Raw genomic sequence first — 19,141 nt, 5'->3', positions numbered from 1 at the left:
TCTTTGTGGCATTGCTTTTGGAGGATGTTCTGGGGTATTGTGAGAGAATTGTAACATGAACAGATAAATGTTTTGACATTTCGTTACGTTATGGATGTTTCATTTCATTTTATTGTGTTTTCGATTTCTTTTCAGGTTAACGTTTTTTTTCTAACGGAATTCAATTAAACAGCGACCAACCAACCAAACAACCCTCTCTGCCAGCCAACGGGCCAGTCTGTCAGTCAGTCAAGATTATTTCTTTAACGAAAATGTCACCAACCAAGGATACCATGAATCATCATCACATCCTTCAACAACAGCAACATCAGCAGTCGCTGTCTCAGTCGCAGCATCTTAATCATCAGAACCACCATCAACAACATAACCATCCGAACAACAATCATTCGACCATATCCAGACGCTCACGTGATGATTTCTCCGAAACGGTAAGTTTTTTTCCTCGTTTCGCCTTTCAATTTCCCTTTTCATTTAGAAGAAAAAAGAACACAAATCTGGAAAGGGGGTAGACATTGATTTTAAAGATATCGTTGGTGGATGTATTTATGTGTGTGTTTGGATGTTTGGGTGTTACATACATCCATAAAGACTTACAGCTGATGTAGAATAGTACTTGTGAATGTAATAGGTGAAGAGCCACTCGAGATCTAAGCAGACAGACAGAATTCCTGTAATATTATTTATTAGGTTTTTATGATTGCAAGTAACCATTTCGAGTTTCCACAGGAAAATCTCAGTTTTCTGGGAAACCCATTTTTCTTTGATTTCAAATAAACCTCTTAATATTGTATTAATGCTAAGGAATGAGAATGTCGAACAAATTAAATCATCATAGCGTGAAAATTTTAATATGTCTTTATAGATTTTTTGACGCCAATGATATTTGAGAAAGTTTTTTTTTATTTTGTATTATAAGGGAATAAAAAGTGGTCTAAAGAAAAAAAATTGTACCATTGACATATTACACTGTAACACAAAATCGAGAAAAATTCCTTATAAATGTTAAAGCTTTTGTGAGTATATTAAAATATGTTAATGTACAACGATATGTGCTCTAAGCAAGGATGGGCTGAAAGCGGAAACGGTACATGAAAACATACGAATATAAATTTACAGTTTTTGGGGACCCTATCTAAAATATTATGGCCGACATACTGGAGTAAAAAAATGTATTATTGTAGTGTTTAGATTGTGTTTCGAGAAAATATGAACGAAAATGATACACAGGGACTCGAGATAGAGGAGCGTTTCATTCATCATTCAAAACTTGGAATTTGTGACAGAAACACCTATATAGGAATTTACCATTTAATTAATGTAATTTGGAAATGTCATCGAAATATTGATTTTAGACCCCATGTTTCTTTGGACCAAATCCGTTTTAGACAATTTGGAATCTGTCTGGCCGGCTGGTGCTCACGATAACTCTAGAAAGGACTAAGCGATTTCATCCAAACTTTGCGCATCGTATTATTTCTTCCAAACATAGTTCAAGGTGGGGAATACCGGTTCACTCCTTTTGGTACCTCCCTCACAAAATGGTAAAAATGTTGGTGAAAAGTTTAAAAATTGTCAATATTTATTAATACAATATCAGGCGAATAGTTTGAACCAAAATGTGCGTAGCCTATTATCTTTGCCAGGCCTATTTAAAGTCCGAAGATGGGACCAATTGGTCCACTCCTTTTTGTGCCTCCCCCACAATTTTCAAAATTTTCAATATTTACAAATCAAATATACCTGCAGAAGCCATAGATATATACATGTCGGCATAACCGACTGACACTTTGTTATTTGTTTCTTTTTAATTAATTTCGAAACCCCGATCACATATGGTTTTGAAAGTTTCTGATTCGTTCTTTTATTATTAACGTCTTAATCAATGAGCTTTTTAAGATTTCGATAAATGTCTACATCGTAATAATAAATCCATTATTTTTATATAAACCTGTCCGGTTTTGGCCAATTTAATTTTAACTTCGTAATGCCTCTCTCATAGAAGTCCTGCTCTCTATATGCAAAAAACTTTACTAGTCGATTTTCGCAATCCTCCATAGATACCAATTTTTTATCATTAAAGAAATTTTTTAATGCAAGAAAAATGTGATAATCGCTTGGTGCCAAGTCCGGACTGTATGACGGATCCATTAAAACTTCCCAACAAAGCTCAAAGTGTGTCCTTTCGAATAAAAATTAGGAGATTTCTTGTAAAAAATTATGAAAACTTGATTATTTGGTACTCAATATGTGTCTATAAACCCTTAAGGTTTTCCTAGATGTATTAGATTCAACCGATTATCGGTTTTTTTGGTCAGAATTGTCGGCAACAGATAGTCGAAATATTGAAAATAGTCACGATTTTTCAATATATGGAGTTCTCTTCAGTCTACAAAACATTTTGGTGTAGACCGATTATATAAATTTTTAGTTGTTTGGATAATGAATTTTTAATTTATTAGCATTGAAACACAGTGAAAATATTTGTTTATAAATATGTACGTACGAATTACAATCACATGTAAATAAACATTTTCGAAATAGTTACCCTCGGTCGTATTTCTTCAGATGTCACATCATCGTCAATGAAGTTGTCACACCACGATGGCACTCTTCTCCTCTGTCTGGCCTTCGTCATAATCTTTTGACTTGTTTTTTGCATTTTTGTCAGTATCCATTTCAGTTTCGAGTCGGCCACAAGATGTGGTGGCGTAAAAACAAAACAATGCAAAATTGAAATTCCACACAGCAAAAAAAAAAAAAATAATAATAATAATAAGAGTCAAATATAGAAGTTATGGTATAGGGTGTTATATATGGGTCTAAGGCACTCTTCTCTCTTCGTTCACCAAGAGGTGTAATTTGTTTACTTTATATTTTGTGACGATTTATAGAATTCTGATGTTGTTTGTTTCATAGTGTAATTATGAAACTTCGGTGGTTCAGACGTTACAGTTATAAATACATATGGTATATCATTGTTCCATTCGCATGGGACATTTCCGAGTTATTTCTATGTTAAACCCCGTCTTATACATGTTGGGAAAATGTTGTGATTCATTTCTTTCGGAATCATAAATATATCAGTTAGCTACACGTGATCTACATTCACACCCTGCGCCACTTTATTGCATTGAACCCCTTCTCTGTGTAATGTGTTCCCATAGGCCACCTTATGCTATCAATCACTGGAATTGATCACATCATTGCTGTAGGGTATTTGACCATAAAAAGCGGTATCTGCGGTACCGGCAACATTTTCACGAATTGCGCATTGTCGTCTCGACACCGACAGAAATTTTGTCTGTTTTGGTTTTTGCAATGCCAAGCGTTCGTTTACTTTAGCCATGACGTAATTTCACAAAAGCCCAGATCCCTCGTCAACACACAGACAAATGCACCACATTCAAATAAGTACAAAAAACAACAACAACAAATAAATTGATAAAACAAATCGTATAGCGCCAACTCGCAACAAAATTGCGACTGCCACCATCGCCGGCAGACGCTAAATACCTTTTTGTGCAGTATTTTTTTGTTTTGTTTTGTTTTATTTTTTATGAAGTATTTATTTAAAAGGCAAATATGATTTTATTTGTAGAATTTGCTGTTTTTGTTTTGTTTATTTTGTTGTTATTATTGTTTCAATTTGGTTGTCCACTCATGGTATGGAATCAGTCATACCACGCACCAACACATTTTCGTTTTCAATAAACAGTGGTTTAGAATTATTGACAATTGAAGTAATCCGGATAGGAAAACAAGTTCAACATTTAATTTGGCAAACTAATTAAAAGCCAAAATTAATTTTGGTATATGGACAAGCTGTTGCTGCAAAAATGTAAAATCAAATATAGAAATACTTTTGCCAGAAAAAGTATTCCTACACATTGAACTTTGAACTTCAAAAATATATTAAAGTTTTTTTTTTAAGTTTCGGCAAGTGTACTTACCTCAATCCTACAATAAAATTAGCTTACTTCTAAATTTCAGGATTCCAGATGTATCGGTTTACCCAAATCCAAATGGTATCAAAGTTAGACATATATAAGTACCATATTCTAAAACTACCTTCATATACAATCATAAACTACAACAATAATCAGAATTCCAGATTTCATGTTTTCAGATATATCGGTTCACCCAAACTCAAATTGTACCAAATTTAGTACCGTTTATTATATATTAATTCAAATTTTCATACCTCAATCAAACAATCCAATAGATTTGTTTTTTTGCCAAATTTCAGTACTCTCGTTCCAATGGTCCACAACAATCCAAATTTAGTACTTTTCGTACCCATAAGTTGAAATTTCCAAAACTATCCCCAATTCTACATTGATAGTAATTTTAATTTCAGCTCTTTTCGTTCCTCCAAATTAAATAAAGTTGTATCAAATTTAGTACTTTTCGTGTACATGAGTGCACACTTCGAAAACCACCTCCTTACATCAACCCTGATTTTCATTCCTAAGTTCGAATTTCCTTCGAACCTTGTGTGATACTTACCTAGCTTCGGCCGTTTCGTCTTGGTGTTAATGAATCATAAAGTGACTCCGAAGGAAACGTTGGGACGGCGGTGGTCATGTCTACACTTTTGTCTACAAGTACGGGGACATTGACAACACTTTTCTACGACGTTGTCAACATGTTGTCAATTGTACCGCATTTACTTCAATAAGAAGAAACATGTTCATATATAAAGGTTATTGCCTATTGTGCTTCTTCTTCTCCTTTCTTCCATTTTCGTAATTATGTTGTGTTATATTCTTTTCGCGGTTAGTACTTGTGACAAAATTTTATTTCGAAAAATAAAAATAAAATGCATGTGAAATTCTAAGACGGTCGACGACTTTTGTGGTGAAAATATTAGTGATTTTTTGAAACATTTTGTGGAAAATCCAAAGTCTCTATTGACTCACTATTTCTGTGGTTTGTATTGACTCACTACCCCAAATGTCGCTCTTGACTCACTATTGACAATATCACTATCACTTTGACACGTTTATATAAAATGTCTATAGGAAAATCATGGAGTTTTTAACAGTCGGTCAGTAGTACTGCTGACAATGTTAGTAGTGAATCAATAGGGATTCACTACCGACATTTCCAGTAGGGGAGTATGTCAAGACCTTTGGTGGGTAAACAATTTCTTCACGGAAATGTTCATGTTTCTACATAGCTCTAATGCAAAGGTCACGCATCATATTAAAGGGCTACCCAATTTTCCAATTGTAGTTTGGTATTTCGGCTTTGTCCGGCATCAATTTACCTACCGTGGTATCGAATTTAGGTCCACCTCATATTGGATCTGTTGGAGTGTGTAATGAAATCACATTCAACCGTGAATAACCACTGTGCGAATCGGTTAGTCTTTTCATCAATTAAAACAAATTCTTGAGCCCATGCATACAAACATACATATATGGTTCCAATAAATTGTCTCCCCATGCGAATATTTAACGACATTCGTTCGTTCACAAAACACCTTCCCGCACCAATGCCTCCTGTAATGCGATCATTGTCGTCGTTACTGTTACGTGTTTTGTAGCTTCTGCAGAATGTCTGGTATTTGTGTTGTTGCTCTTGTCTTTTTACTCTTTACCCCGCGAATGTTGGACTGAGACCAAAATTTGGTATAAAAACATTTAATAAAAAAAAACATATTATGAAATCTTCACCGTTCAACCTTCGCACACACAGAAAAACTGCAATGATAAGAAGGGCCATTACGTTTGCGATCGATTTGTTTTGGACGGGTGAAGAAGTTTGATATAGAGTAGTCCAAAAAACAAACATAAATTTATTATCTTTTTTTGCAATAAAAACAAAAAGCACACACCAGCCAGTTTGGTATTATTTACCTTTTTGTTGTTGCTATATATTTTTGTTTATAATAATAAATATGAACTAATTCAATTTGTTTAAGATTTTCAAGTGTACAACAATTTTGAAATATTTTTGTTGTTGCTGACTCCCCATTTTTGGTGTTGTAGCCGTCATCGTCATGCCTTTGCTATTTGTTTTTTATAAAGCGATAACTGCTTTAATTTGGCCAAACAACAACAACGACACACACACTCGCATAAATTGAAGATTTAACTGATAAGATTTCTGTTATGGTTTTGTGTTTCTGGTCTGAGTCATTACTCAGCCGATAAAGTGCAGTGGGTCGGTTTTTTGTGTTGTTTTAAATAATCAGAGGTAAACTTTTTGCTCCATATTGTTGATATCTTGGATGAATGTAGCAAAACATTAATCATTTATTAGTAGATTAATTTTTTCTTAATAACGAAAAATAGTGAAAATGTGAAATTCGTTAGAAGTCCTATTAAAATGCCTCACAAGTGAAAAAACACGTTTGACAATATTTTTCCTACATACCAGGCTTTGAAACCTTCGGAAATTAAACCTTATAAAAATATGCTTAATTCTACAGGTATCTGGTAAAATAATCTTTAAAATAAGTAAAAACGTTAAGTTCGGCCTGGCCGAACGAACACCAATCATAAATCATACCCAATTACATTAGGAAATTCGATTCAAAATTTATCAATACTACCCACAAGTACCGCTATGTAGGGATGAAGAAGGAAACCTGGTAACAGATACAGATAGCGTGTTGAATATCTCGAAGGAGCATTTGCAAAGTTTCTGGTATCAAATAGTAATGATGAAGAAGAAAATAGTAATGATGAAGATAGAAGATATAGAGGTCAGAATAGCTATTAATTGGCAGAAGAATAATAAAGCAGCAGCGGAGCCTTTCAATAACGATCGAGGATTCAGACAAGGTGACAGTTTGTCGTGTGACATTTTTAACATGCTGCTGGAAAAGGTCATACGAGATGCAAATGTGAACAGAAATATCACGATGTACACCAAACAAAACATTTTATTCGCCTACGCGGACGACATCGACATAATGGGTCGAAATTGCGAGCGGTTATAGCTACCTTAGAACGAATTGGAAGTAGTCTGTCAAAGTGGGACTGGCATTAAATGGCGAGAAAACCATGCTGATGGTATCAACCATGAGCTGTACCCTCTATTCTCGGGCATCGACATAGTCAGACAGATCGAGCTGTAAGAATGGATGAGGTGCCCCAGCTCAAAAGGCATATAAAAGCGAGCCAAGTGATGATTCACGCAAAAGGGGAAGGCCGAGAATTCGATGGAAAGACCAAGCTGAATATAGAAAGATCAAGACCGACGTGCTAGGATTTTTTAAGCTCGGCTTATCGAACAACCATTCTTTAACAAGCCAGCTAAGTAACAAGTACCGCTACTTGTGGGTGGAGTTATATCAGAATTTCGATCCATATTCTCAAAAAAGTGATACAATATTGATTATGTTTAACAGAAGATTTGTCTATGAGAACCTGAAAAATCTAACTAGAGACAATTCGATTAAAAGTGTGCTCATAACCGCAAAATACCAAATAATGGGAGTTACCATTATATAGGGACTAACCGGACACATGGGCCCATGTTGGTAATTTTTGGTAGGTAAATTTTCTACTCAGTAAATAATTTAAAACATTAAACTGCTCCCAAATTGGTAGAAATTCGCGCTCAAGCTCCCCAAAATACCGACCTTTTGTAAAAGGTGGAACAATATTGACAATTTTTGGTAGGAAGATTTACTACCATACCACAACCCAATAAAATAAATTACAGCCAATTACGTAGAAAGATGTGCCCGAACACATAAAAATACCGAATATTGGGGGATCGTTATATGGGGGCTACATCGAAACATGGACCAATATTTTAAATTTTTGATAGGCAGATCTGATAGCTAAAGTGAATCCAAAATACCAATGTAGAACTGATAATGTTGAAAAACGTGTCTAGAACCCGTGAAATGCCGAATAATGGGGGTACCGTTAGATGGGGGCTATCCTAAAAAGTGGACCAATATTGATTATTTTCACCCGGGTCTTCGGTGAATATTTCGATACATTGCAAAAAAAAAATGACAAGTCTGCTGAGAATCATTGGAAAATCATTCTTTGGAAAAAAATCCGTACTTATAGATCTGACAGTCCTTGAAAAAATTCAGACTTGATTACAAAAGCCTTGGAAAAATATGTTTAAAAAGTCCATGGTCTTGGATCTGACAGTCGTTGAAAAAATATGTTTAAAAAGTCCATGCCTTTGGATCTGACAGGAAAATTATTTTTTTAAATTCCACGTTTTTTCTGAGAGTCGTTGAAAAAATATTCATTAACAAATCCGATCTTATAGTCTTTGAAAAAATATTCTTTAAAAAATCCATTCTTATAGTCCTTGCAAAAATATTCTTTAAAAAATCCACGCTTATAGTCCTTGGAAAATTTTTCATTAAAAATCCACGCTTATAGTCCTTGGAAATTTTTTCATTAAAAAATACACGCTTATAGTCCTTGGAAATTTTTTCTTAAAAATTCCACGCTTATAGTCCTTTGAAAAATATTCTTTAAATAATCCACGCTTATAGTCCTTGGAAAATATTCTTCAAAAAATCTACGCTTATAGTCCGAGGAAAAATATTATTTATAGTCCTTGGAAAAATATTCTTTAAAAAATCCACGCTTATAGTCCTTGGAAAAATATTCTTTAAATATTTTAAATACTCTTGTGGAGAGACAGTCGGTGGAAAAATATTAATTAAAAATTCACCTTTGTAGATCGTATGATGAGTCAGCAATATACGATTTTATTTTGTTATTTTCACTTTATGTTTACATATCTCAAAAAGCCGAGTAAACAGCGCATATCCAAACTGTGGCTATTGCAACCGGTTAAACCAAAACGAAGAAGAAGAAACAAACATTACAATATTTATTTGCTTGGGACTTGTGTTTCTTCTTTGTGGCATTTAAAGTGCGGAATGTTGTTCTTATTGTCGCCGTTCTTTTTCGCTGTTTTAGGTTCATCCCAGAAATGTTATTGCTGGGGTGTTTTTGTTTTATGACCACGAAGATGATGATCTCATCCTTTTCAGTGAATCGATTGCATCATAATAACTCCCAACGAAATATTAATTCTTCGAAATGCTTCGAAAATCAATGCCGGGCAATGCGAAATTCGAAACTAAATGTTCATCAATTCTTATTCTTATGGGTGAGTGTATGTGTGTGTGTGTGTTTATGACAAAATGTCCAAAACAACGGAAGATATAAAATGAACATTGACCTTGAGTCCATCAATTTTAATTTTCAGTTCCTATGACAGACATTTTTTGGTGGATGGTGACCCTCAATCAAGGGGGTCGTAGGGCTGTTTTATTAAAAAAAAGACATTAAACTTTTACAGAGCTTTTAGCAAAATGAAAATTATGCTATATCATAGTGAGATCTTTTATGATGGTAGACATCGATTTATGCATGTCATATTTCGTTAATTGACCCAATGTCGTATTGTCATACCCTCTGGCGATTAGTGAGCGTGTGTGTGTGGGAGCTGTGTATATTCAATTATTTAAACGGTATAACCATATTTCCCACTGTCCGAGCTTCCTTCAAAGCTACACAATGACACGTGCAGCAGCAGCAATTTGATTGATCCGCATTGATCAATATATCGGTCAAGCCGTCATACACAGTACCTTCCATCTCCATCCATGCATTTATTCATTCGTCCACTCACATCGTTATGGGTTTCCTTTACGGCCATTTCATGTCTAAAAGCGTTTAACCTTCTTTCTCGTGTTGACCAAATAAATTTTTTTTTTTTTTATTTATTATTCAAGTAGTAAAATATTACAATTTATTCACAAAATGCACGTAAAGAAACGGAATTAACCTTAATTCTATAACATTATAAAAAGTAAAAGTAGGAAAAAAATGGAAGAGGAAGTAAAGATTGCAAAGGAAAATACTACAAATCAAAAACCTTTGAATTTAAGTAAATTGAACTCAGACATACATAATTTAGATGTAAATTATAATGTAAGAGGTATAGGCTGAAAAAGCGAAGATACAATATATACAATAATAGTGATATAATTTTTAATTAAAGATATGTAGATGTGTGGAATGGAGAAGAAATTATATAATATTTATAAAAATAGTAATAATTTACATATATAAAAATTTTTTAAGTAAATTCATTAATGTACATGTTATATATGAGTTGGTTAGAAGACATACTGCAATGATCTCTAAATCGGTTTTGAGCTTCAGAAATTTTTAAAGATAACATTTTTACTTTAGCTTGTGCATGCAGTCTTTTAGTGGAAAAATGCCATGGTAATTTCATCATTAATTTCAACAATTTATTCTGGCAAACTTGCAAGTTTTGGACATGTGTATTTGCACATACTCCCCACACAGGCGAACCATACATTAAGATGGCTTGAAAAATGGATTTGTAAATTAAAAGTTTATTACTAAGGGAGAGTTTAGAGTGTCTGTTTATTAAAGGGTACATCAATTTGATCGCAACATTAAATTTGTCCTTGATAAATTTAATATGATCACGAAATAATAATTTTGGGTCGAGAATTATACCTAGATATTTGACACTGGTCGACCACGGAATTAAATTATTAGAGATACGTAGTGAAGTGCTCGGTAAGTTGCAGGATTTTCTTTTTCGAGTAAAAAAGATGGCCTGCGATTTACTTATATTAAGCTTAATTTTCCATTTATGCATGTATGAATTAATGGTCTGAACAGCAAATTCAAGATTACTTGTGATGGTTTGGGGACATTCATCGGAGGTGAAAATTCCAACATCATCAGCATATAAAGATGTAGAACAATTGGGCAAATTGGGAAAGTCTGAGCAAAAAATTATATATAAAAGAGGACCTAGTACCGATCCTTGGGGTACGCCTGCAGTAATTGTAACCTCGTTAGACATTACATTGTTAACACATACATACATTTTACGATTAGTCACAAAATTATATATAAGCTTAACTAGGTATAAAGGAAAACCAAATTGAACAAGCTTGTAAATTAGAGCATCATGCCAAACGGTATCAAAAGCTTTTTCCACGTCTAATAAAACTAAGCCAGTCGACTTCTTGTTTTTAAAGCCCATTTTTACAAAATTACATATTCGTTTTGCCTGTTGAGTAGTGCTATGAAAGCTTCTGAAACCAAACTGTTCATCTGGGATTATGAAATGGTTTTCAATAAATAAATTTAATTTTTCTTTAATAACTTTTTCAAAAACTTTACTAATTACATTTAATAAACTTATAGGCCTGTAGCTACTAATAGAATTAGGAGGCTTGCCAGTTTTCATGATTGGGATTACTTTAGCCGACTTCCACTTTGTTGGAAAGTAGTTTAGTTTTAGGCAACAGTTAAAGATAAAAGCTATAAAATTTATAACATTTTTTGGTGAGTTTAAAAGTAATACCAATTTAATGTTATCTGGCCCCATGGACTGCTTCTTTTTCGTAGTTTGTAATAAGGAGAATACACTTTCAGAATCAACAAAATCAGCTGTACAGCCAGGTGAATCTGTGATACGAAAGTTATCCATGAAAATAGAAATCATTTGGTTGTGGGATCGGTCACCAAGATTATTTGTTATATTATGATTTCTTGAGAAAGTATCGGCTAAAGCTTGAGCTTTCTCTTTGCTAGAAAATAATTTATTATCAGCATTATAGAGGAATGGAATTACTGAATATTTTTTCCGTAAAACTTTACTTATGTTCCAAAAAGGTTTGTCACCTTTTTTGAGATTTAATAAACGAGTATTCCAACATTTGTTACGATGTTGAGAGATTGCTTGACTGATAATAAAAGTAAGTCCCGTCATCATATTATAATCATATACATGTCTATAAGTAGACCATTGTCGTTTAAAATAGTTTTTAAGTTTTATTAGTTGTATTACTTGTTTAGGTAATTTGATGAAATTTTGAGGTAATTTTTTATGTGGTATCCACTTTTCCTCAGCTTGAATTAATTTTTCTTCTAGATAAGTGATGTTATTATCAATAAAGTCAGTAGTTATTGAATCGTTTACTAACATTGGAATATCAGAAAAATCGGATGACAACTGCGACTTAAAACCTTTCCAATTAGCTTTTTTATAATCAAAACCAAGAAAATTTGAAGAACAATCAGTTTTTAACATAAATGTAATGGGTAAATGGTCGGAACTAAGCTCATTTCTCACTGCTAGTTGTGAGATATAATTGGGCGCATTTGTTATTATTAGATCTATAGTAGATGTCGACGACCTGTTAGAAGTTGGAATATATGTATGTTCATCAGGATGTAAAATGGAAATCGGGTAAAATGTAGTGAATTCATTTAGAATATTTCCCCAACAATTAGCTCTCGTACAATTCCAATTTCTGTGTTTACTATTAAAGTCTCCACATAATAAAAAATGTCCGTTGATATTACAAAGCTTCCGTAAATCAGATTTGAACTGAAATTTCCGCGAAGTAGAACTCAGACCTCCTGGGAAGTATGTGCTAAATATTTTTATACTACTAGAATTATTATAAATTTCAATACCGACATTTTCAATAATTTCTGTGGGAATTACAGGCAGCTCTTTATGATTTAAAGATTTTTTAATTAGTATGGCAACACCTCCCCCATTTGAGTGTTCTCTATCTACGCGAAAGCAAACAAAATTTGGATGATACAGTTTGAAAGAGTATTTCAACCATGTTTCAGAGAGTAAGCAAACATCAATATTATTTTGTTGAAGAGAATTAAAGAGTTCAGCATATTTGTTTCGGATACTACGACAGTTCCAGAACATAATATTTAAAGATTCTGCATACATTAATTATAAGAATTATATAAATACTTAATTGCTAACTGAGCAATAACATTAAATTGTTCTTGTTTATTTTTACAATTTTGTAATCCATTAATAATGTCAAACGTAAGAGACGTAATTTCTCTCTCAGAGAATAAATTGTTAGGTGATGCGTCATTGTTGTTAGTAGATAATGGAGAGCTTATATTATGTGCAGTGGTAGTGTTGCCGAATGACTGAGTCCACACATTTGCGACCGGACGGTGTTGAACAACATTCATTGGAGACATATTTGGTCTATTGCTGTCAGACCTCGACTGACTATACGATTTTTGTCCCAGTTCACAAAAATCTACTTTCGAAATATCGAAAGTCATGGACTTTTTTGTTGAATGTTTTTCATTGGGTTTATTTAAACGTTCTTTGATTTCCAAATACATCTTCCTATTAGGACAACCTTCAAATGTTGCTTTGTGATCACCGCTACAATTTGCACATTTATTCTTATTTGCATTTGGGCAAACAGTAGTTAAATGCTTGCCAGCACAGTTGGCACAATTGGGATTTACACTGCAGTTTCTCTCGCCATGGCCATGCATCTGGCATCTATGACATTGTATCACTTTGTTTTTGGTTCTCCGTTGATAGTCCCACTTAATCATTACTCTGAAGAGAGACTTAACTCTTTGGCGTAAGTCTTTGAGACTAACCGTACCTCTCTCGAAGTAAACAACAAATATAGTATCTTCGAAGGCACCACGTGCTTTAACAATAGCTTTAACTTCGCAACATTTATATCCCAAATTAATGAGAGCGGTTTTAACATCCTCTGGTGATCGGCCGTCCAGACCGTACAGCACAACTTTGAATTTTTTATCATCTCTTTTGCCGTGTGAAAAGAACTGAAATTTACTCAGGGAGAGAATACTTTTTATTTTGTCATGCGTATCTAATGTTTCACATGTTAGTTTAACGCCGATTGATATTTTTTTAATAAAATAATCCAAAATGTTTTCTCTTCCAAGAAGATCTTGTATTTTGCGCACAGATTGACCCAATACTTTGATCGGGGGTAACGCTGGTTTCTTTTCAGGAGAGCAGTCGTCAATTTCGACATAGTTCTCATCATCATGATCAGTATCATCAAGAGCTTGTAAAGGCAAATAAATATTACTCGCCTTAGAGAATGTTTTTCTATGCTTTGATGTAGACATTTCGTCTAAATCATAATGCGTGAATGTTCTTTTTGGAATTTTTACGTATTTCTTTTCTTTATTTTTAATACGTTCACTTGAATAAAAGTCGAAAACACAATAACCACTTCAACAATAAATGTGTTATTTAACATCCGAGATACTGAAGAGGTACGTCTATTGCAAACGAGAGTACAAAGCGAACTGACCAAATAAATTGTGTTACCACAATGGAGAGTGCCGCAGTGGTATAATGCGGTCCCTCCACGAACTTATATGGATCAAAGACCCAAAGATCTGACAATTTTTTTTATTTATGGACCTTAATGCAATTTTCTAATGGCAACGGGGATTCTATTTATAGAATACTCGAAACATGTCAGATATGTAAGCATGGATTTTTTAATGAAAAGTCTGCAAAGGACTGTCAGTTCTACAAGAGTGGAATTTTTAATGAATAATTTTTCAAAGACTGTAATTGCGTGGATTTTTTAATTTAACTGTTAGATCACAAGACTGGGATTGGATTGGTAAAGAATATTTTTCCAAGGAGTGCATTTATAATCGTTTGAAATGGTAACAATCTATTTTTGGTATTTTTAATGTTTTAGTTACTTTGACCTTGTGGGCGGTTTATTGGCATTTTGGATTCTTAGAGGGTGGCATACATCTATGTAAAAAATATTTGATATAGGCTCCATATATAAATGGCTTCTATTACATTGGTAGCATTTGTTTTGCTGGTGAATAAAAAACACCTTTTCGTAAAATTTTCAAAATAGGTCCATAATTTTGCATGCCACCCATAAAAGAGACCGGCTTCATATTCGCTACGTTGACGTTTCTAGCAGAATAATAGACAATTTACAATGACATAGTCTTAATATGGACAGCACAGAGTGTATAAAAACCTCTACTTGGATGCCTTTACTTCTTTGATAATAATCTGGTTTGGCTAAAATTTTTTCTAATTTGAGAATCTAGTTATTAACGTTTTTCCAATACGTACAAATTTCAAAAACTTCCTACATATCCCAATACTACTCCCAATACTAAATTCAAATTTAGTACCATTTATTACACAAAAGTACGCATTCACAAAACCACCCACATACCTCAACTCTACACTCCACCAGTAATCTTGATTTAATTTTTTTAACTATTCCAGCTCTAAATCCAAATTGTATCAAATTTAGTACCAAATAGTACCCATAAGCACAAATTTACAAAAATATCCATACGCCCAATTCTACACTCCAACAAATTGTACCAAAGTTGGTACACATATGTACGAATTTCCCAAACTACCAACATACCCCAATTCTATAGTACAGTAGTAATCTTATTTCCAAATTTCAGTGTTCCAGCTGTATCGGTTCAACCAAATCCACGATGTAGTACTTTTCGTACCCATAAGTACAAATATCCAAAACTACCTACATATCTCAAACATTCGGAGGTTAATGTTAATTTAAAATTTCAGGATCCCAGTTCCATCCGTTTCACCGAAATTTAAATTGTACAAAATTCAGGACAGTTTAGTACTTTTCGTTTACATGATACACGCATTTAAAACTAACTCCTTCTATATAATTAGGATCTTCTAAACCTTGATTCGCATTTCAAATTCCAATTACATGCTACGAAATCGTAACAAATTTAGTACATTTTAGTACTTTTCGGATACTTATAATGCGAATGTCCAAAACCCTTTTCGTACATCTTTTCTACACTTCATAAACAACCCTCAACCAAATTTCATAGATCTAGCCCCACCGGTTCACCAAATACAAATGGTACCACATTTAGTACTTTTCCCAAACCTAGACTTATCTGTCACCTTTGGACCAATAGTGACCCTCACACAAAATTCTAGCTTCAGCCGTTTTACTGGGCGTTGATGAATTGTTAAGTCTGTCAGTCAATCACTTTACTATTTTATTAGTATAGATATAACTCTCATAAAATGAGTGGTACATGTACGAAGTTTCATCGGCCTATTACTTACTTTTTGTTTAGTTTTGTCGAAATACACAACTTCATATATTCATTGCATCATCAAATAATATATTACCACTTTGCAAATTCCTCAAAAAATTTTGAGTCATAGGAAGTAAATCGTTTTTAGTGAATAAGTAACTCAACACCTATAGAATATCACCTCATTCAATTACAAATTAACGACGTGGAATTTAGATGAACGTATAAACAACTCCTGTGTGTATCCCGTCTTCATAGTTGTACACCACATTCACTCATAAATCATAACCAAATTTGTGTGTGTTTGAAATTGCCCTTTAAAAAAAATGTACACAATTCGTATTATGTAAGTATGTATGTATTTTGAATAGGCATTCATATTTTTATAGTTACAAATTAAAGCCGGTCTATGACAGTGTCAAAAAGCCGGTCAGTTTGTTTGCATTAGTAGGTGTTTATTTGATGGCTACTATTCATGACAGCCACAGCTGTAGCCGCTGCCAGCAGCAGCCCTCTTTCAATGTGGGGTACAAATACAGCAGACCGGTAATGAATTATAACTTCGATATTTTCTGCCAAGTGATGAAATAAATTTTTAAATTGATATATTAACCATCTAACCGCTCACCTTTTTTACATTTCTGTCACCTATTTTTTTTTAATCAACTGGCAAATTCTCACTGTTATTTTATAGCAGAAGAATAAATCATTTCTCAAGTGATTTTACAGTAAGAAACCAAGACTAAATTCGATTCAGAAAATTTAAAATCGATTTAGAAACGTCCGTCCGCCCTTGTGGCCGATAGTGCGCACAAGAAATTTCGAAAGGAATGACAATTGTTATCCAAGCTTTTCACATCATAACATTTTTCCGTACTTACAAGATTTTCGAAGGTGGAGAATATTGGACTCATCATAAATGCAAACGGACGTAACTATATTTTTAATAATCTGACAGGAGAAGCAAAAAGAGTTATAAAAAATATATAAAAATGAGTTATGGCTGGACATTTTTTCAAAATTCAACTGCACTAAAGAGCCGTTTTTATTTTTTGAATCAAATTTAAATTTTTTGGTTTTTAAAGGTTTTTTTGCCAGTTACACAATTATAAAGTGTTCTAATAATTATCCGATTGAGACTAACATTTGTACAGCGTACCAAATTAAGTTTGGAGTGACGTGTGTTAAGTTTTGTTGAAATCGGTTCAGATTTAGATATAGCTCCCATATGCATTTCGGTTTTATTTAAATGCCGCACTAAAGACATAAAACATTTCTCCCAGTATTGAGTTTTTTTTACAATCGATTTACATATATATCACAATCGTTTTGTTTTGGTATTGTCGTCCGCCTCTCCCCCTTTCTTGGTGGTTGTTATTTTTGTAAGCGTTTATTTGACTACTGTTTCTTTTGCTAACAACCGCCGACATTCCACTCACTCGATTGTGACTAGTTTTGCATTCCATTGCTACTTTCTGCCACACACTCTTGTTGTTACAAAATTCGCATATGTATTTTCCGAATTATTTCGATATGCATATTAAATAGAATATATCAAACAAGTTTTGGTACGAACACAGACACAGAATACGAACATATAAGTAAATCAGAAGAAACGAGACAAGAAATAACAAAGAAGGAAAAATAAAAACAAAATAGAAAAATTAAAACGACAAAAATGTCTGTGACATAGAAGCCCGAATCCACCACCAAACACACATACTCTAACGTTGTTTTTTCACTCTATCTCTCTCTGACAAGAAACCAGTACTTATTAATTTTATGAATTGCATTCATAAAATGCAGAAATTCGTATGTTTATACTGTTTTGTGGTTCCAATATCCTTGGCAAGAAGTCAATCTGTATACTAAGACCTTGACGATGTGGCTACTACATCTCTAGATACACATTTCACAGTGGACTTTGAACGTCTATATGTCTATTATAACCTAATTTTTCATGCTCTCTCGGACTAGATCCAGAGGGACAGTCGAATCTGCTTAATTGAAAACTCCGGTTAATTGGAAAATATTTTTGAAATTAATAATTCTTTACATACATTGAAAACCCATTTAAATGAAAAATCGGTTAATTGAAAACGAAATTACTTCTAAAAGGTCATGTTTCTTTGAAAATAACTCCGCTTAATTGATAAAATATATGCGTTGCGTTTTGAGAACGTAAGTTTTACGTTGTGACTAATTTCCGGAATATTCCCTAATAAATCCATATATGGACCTAAATAAAATGGAGGGGTTGAACATCAAGTTTAAAGCTATTGAGGTGAAAATTCCTTCCTTTTGGGGACAAAGCAGTCGGTCAAAAAAAATACGACGTCATTAATTCAGTCAGTAGATCAGGCGATTGTCAATAGCAAAATGATATGCTGAGGGAGCCGAAATTGGTGAATGAGATTTCAATACCAGATTTATCAAACTCCGGTTAAATGAAACCTATATCAATTATCCGGACTTTGGATTATATAAAACCTCGGATAATTGAAACAAACTATTTGACCACTTTCAATTAAGCGGATTTGACTGTAAATTAAATAATACTAAGCACAAGATAATTTCGACTATATTTGGTAAAAAGTGGAAAATTTTGTATCTGTATCGACATGAGTATTGTCCGAACAGCTCCCAATGTACACAGGCTAGTTTAATCAGCCAGAATTTAATATACCATCGGATGTCTTTAAAATATACCCTAAAGGCAAAACAATTGTCCGGTTGGTACGAATTCTTGTACATTTTATCCAAGTGATTGCAAAATTTGTCATCATTAGAACAGTATTTAGTGGATCATTAAATTAAATCAGGTATATCTAAATCTGAACATATCTTCATTAATTTCAATGGATTTTTCTTCCTGGGACTTAAAAAAAGATACCTTTATTATACCGATTACATCAACCAAATGCTGTATGTATGTTGAGGGTGTGATATGTATAACAACTTGTATAGCTTGGGCCGATGTTAAAATTTACAGTTTTTAAGGTTGGTCATTCACCAAAATGACCATGTCAAAACTTGAGCGCTGATATCTGTCTGCATGAACGATATCAGCAAACATTTTTTTTTAATTTTTCATACAAACAACAACAAAACAAATGGAACTAACAAACTTACAATTAAAAAGCAATGTCATATTTGCGTTTACACGGCTGTATCTGTTGCTACTGGGGTGGCAGTCAGACAAGAGAATCGGCCCAGCCTTAGTTCAATATTTAGTCATTTAT

The 19,141-nt window shown here is 33.4% G+C and overlaps 1 protein-coding gene across 1 annotated transcript in view; it reads left to right on the top strand.

Moving 5' to 3' along the window:
- The first annotated feature begins 236 nt into the window (after positions 1–236).
- The window catches only part of LOC133330735 (four and a half LIM domains protein 2), a 283,851-nt gene continuing 264,946 nt past the window's right edge, over positions 237–19,141 (top strand). Inside the window, exon 1 of the mRNA XM_061539142.1 lies at positions 237–428. Coding sequence (XP_061395126.1) covers positions 252–428 — 177 coding nt within the window. The 5' untranslated portion in view covers positions 237–251. The remainder of the gene's footprint in view (positions 429–19,141) is intronic.

Source organism: Musca vetustissima, unplaced genomic scaffold (genome assembly GCF_032173495.1).
Source record: "Musca vetustissima isolate MV318-11 ecotype Yass unplaced genomic scaffold, APGP_CSIRO_Mvet_v1 utg69497, whole genome shotgun sequence".
NCBI lineage: Eukaryota > Metazoa > Arthropoda > Insecta > Diptera > Muscidae > Musca > Musca vetustissima.
The sequence above is the reverse complement of the archived record's forward strand: the minus strand, read 5'-3'. Positions and strand labels throughout refer to the sequence as shown.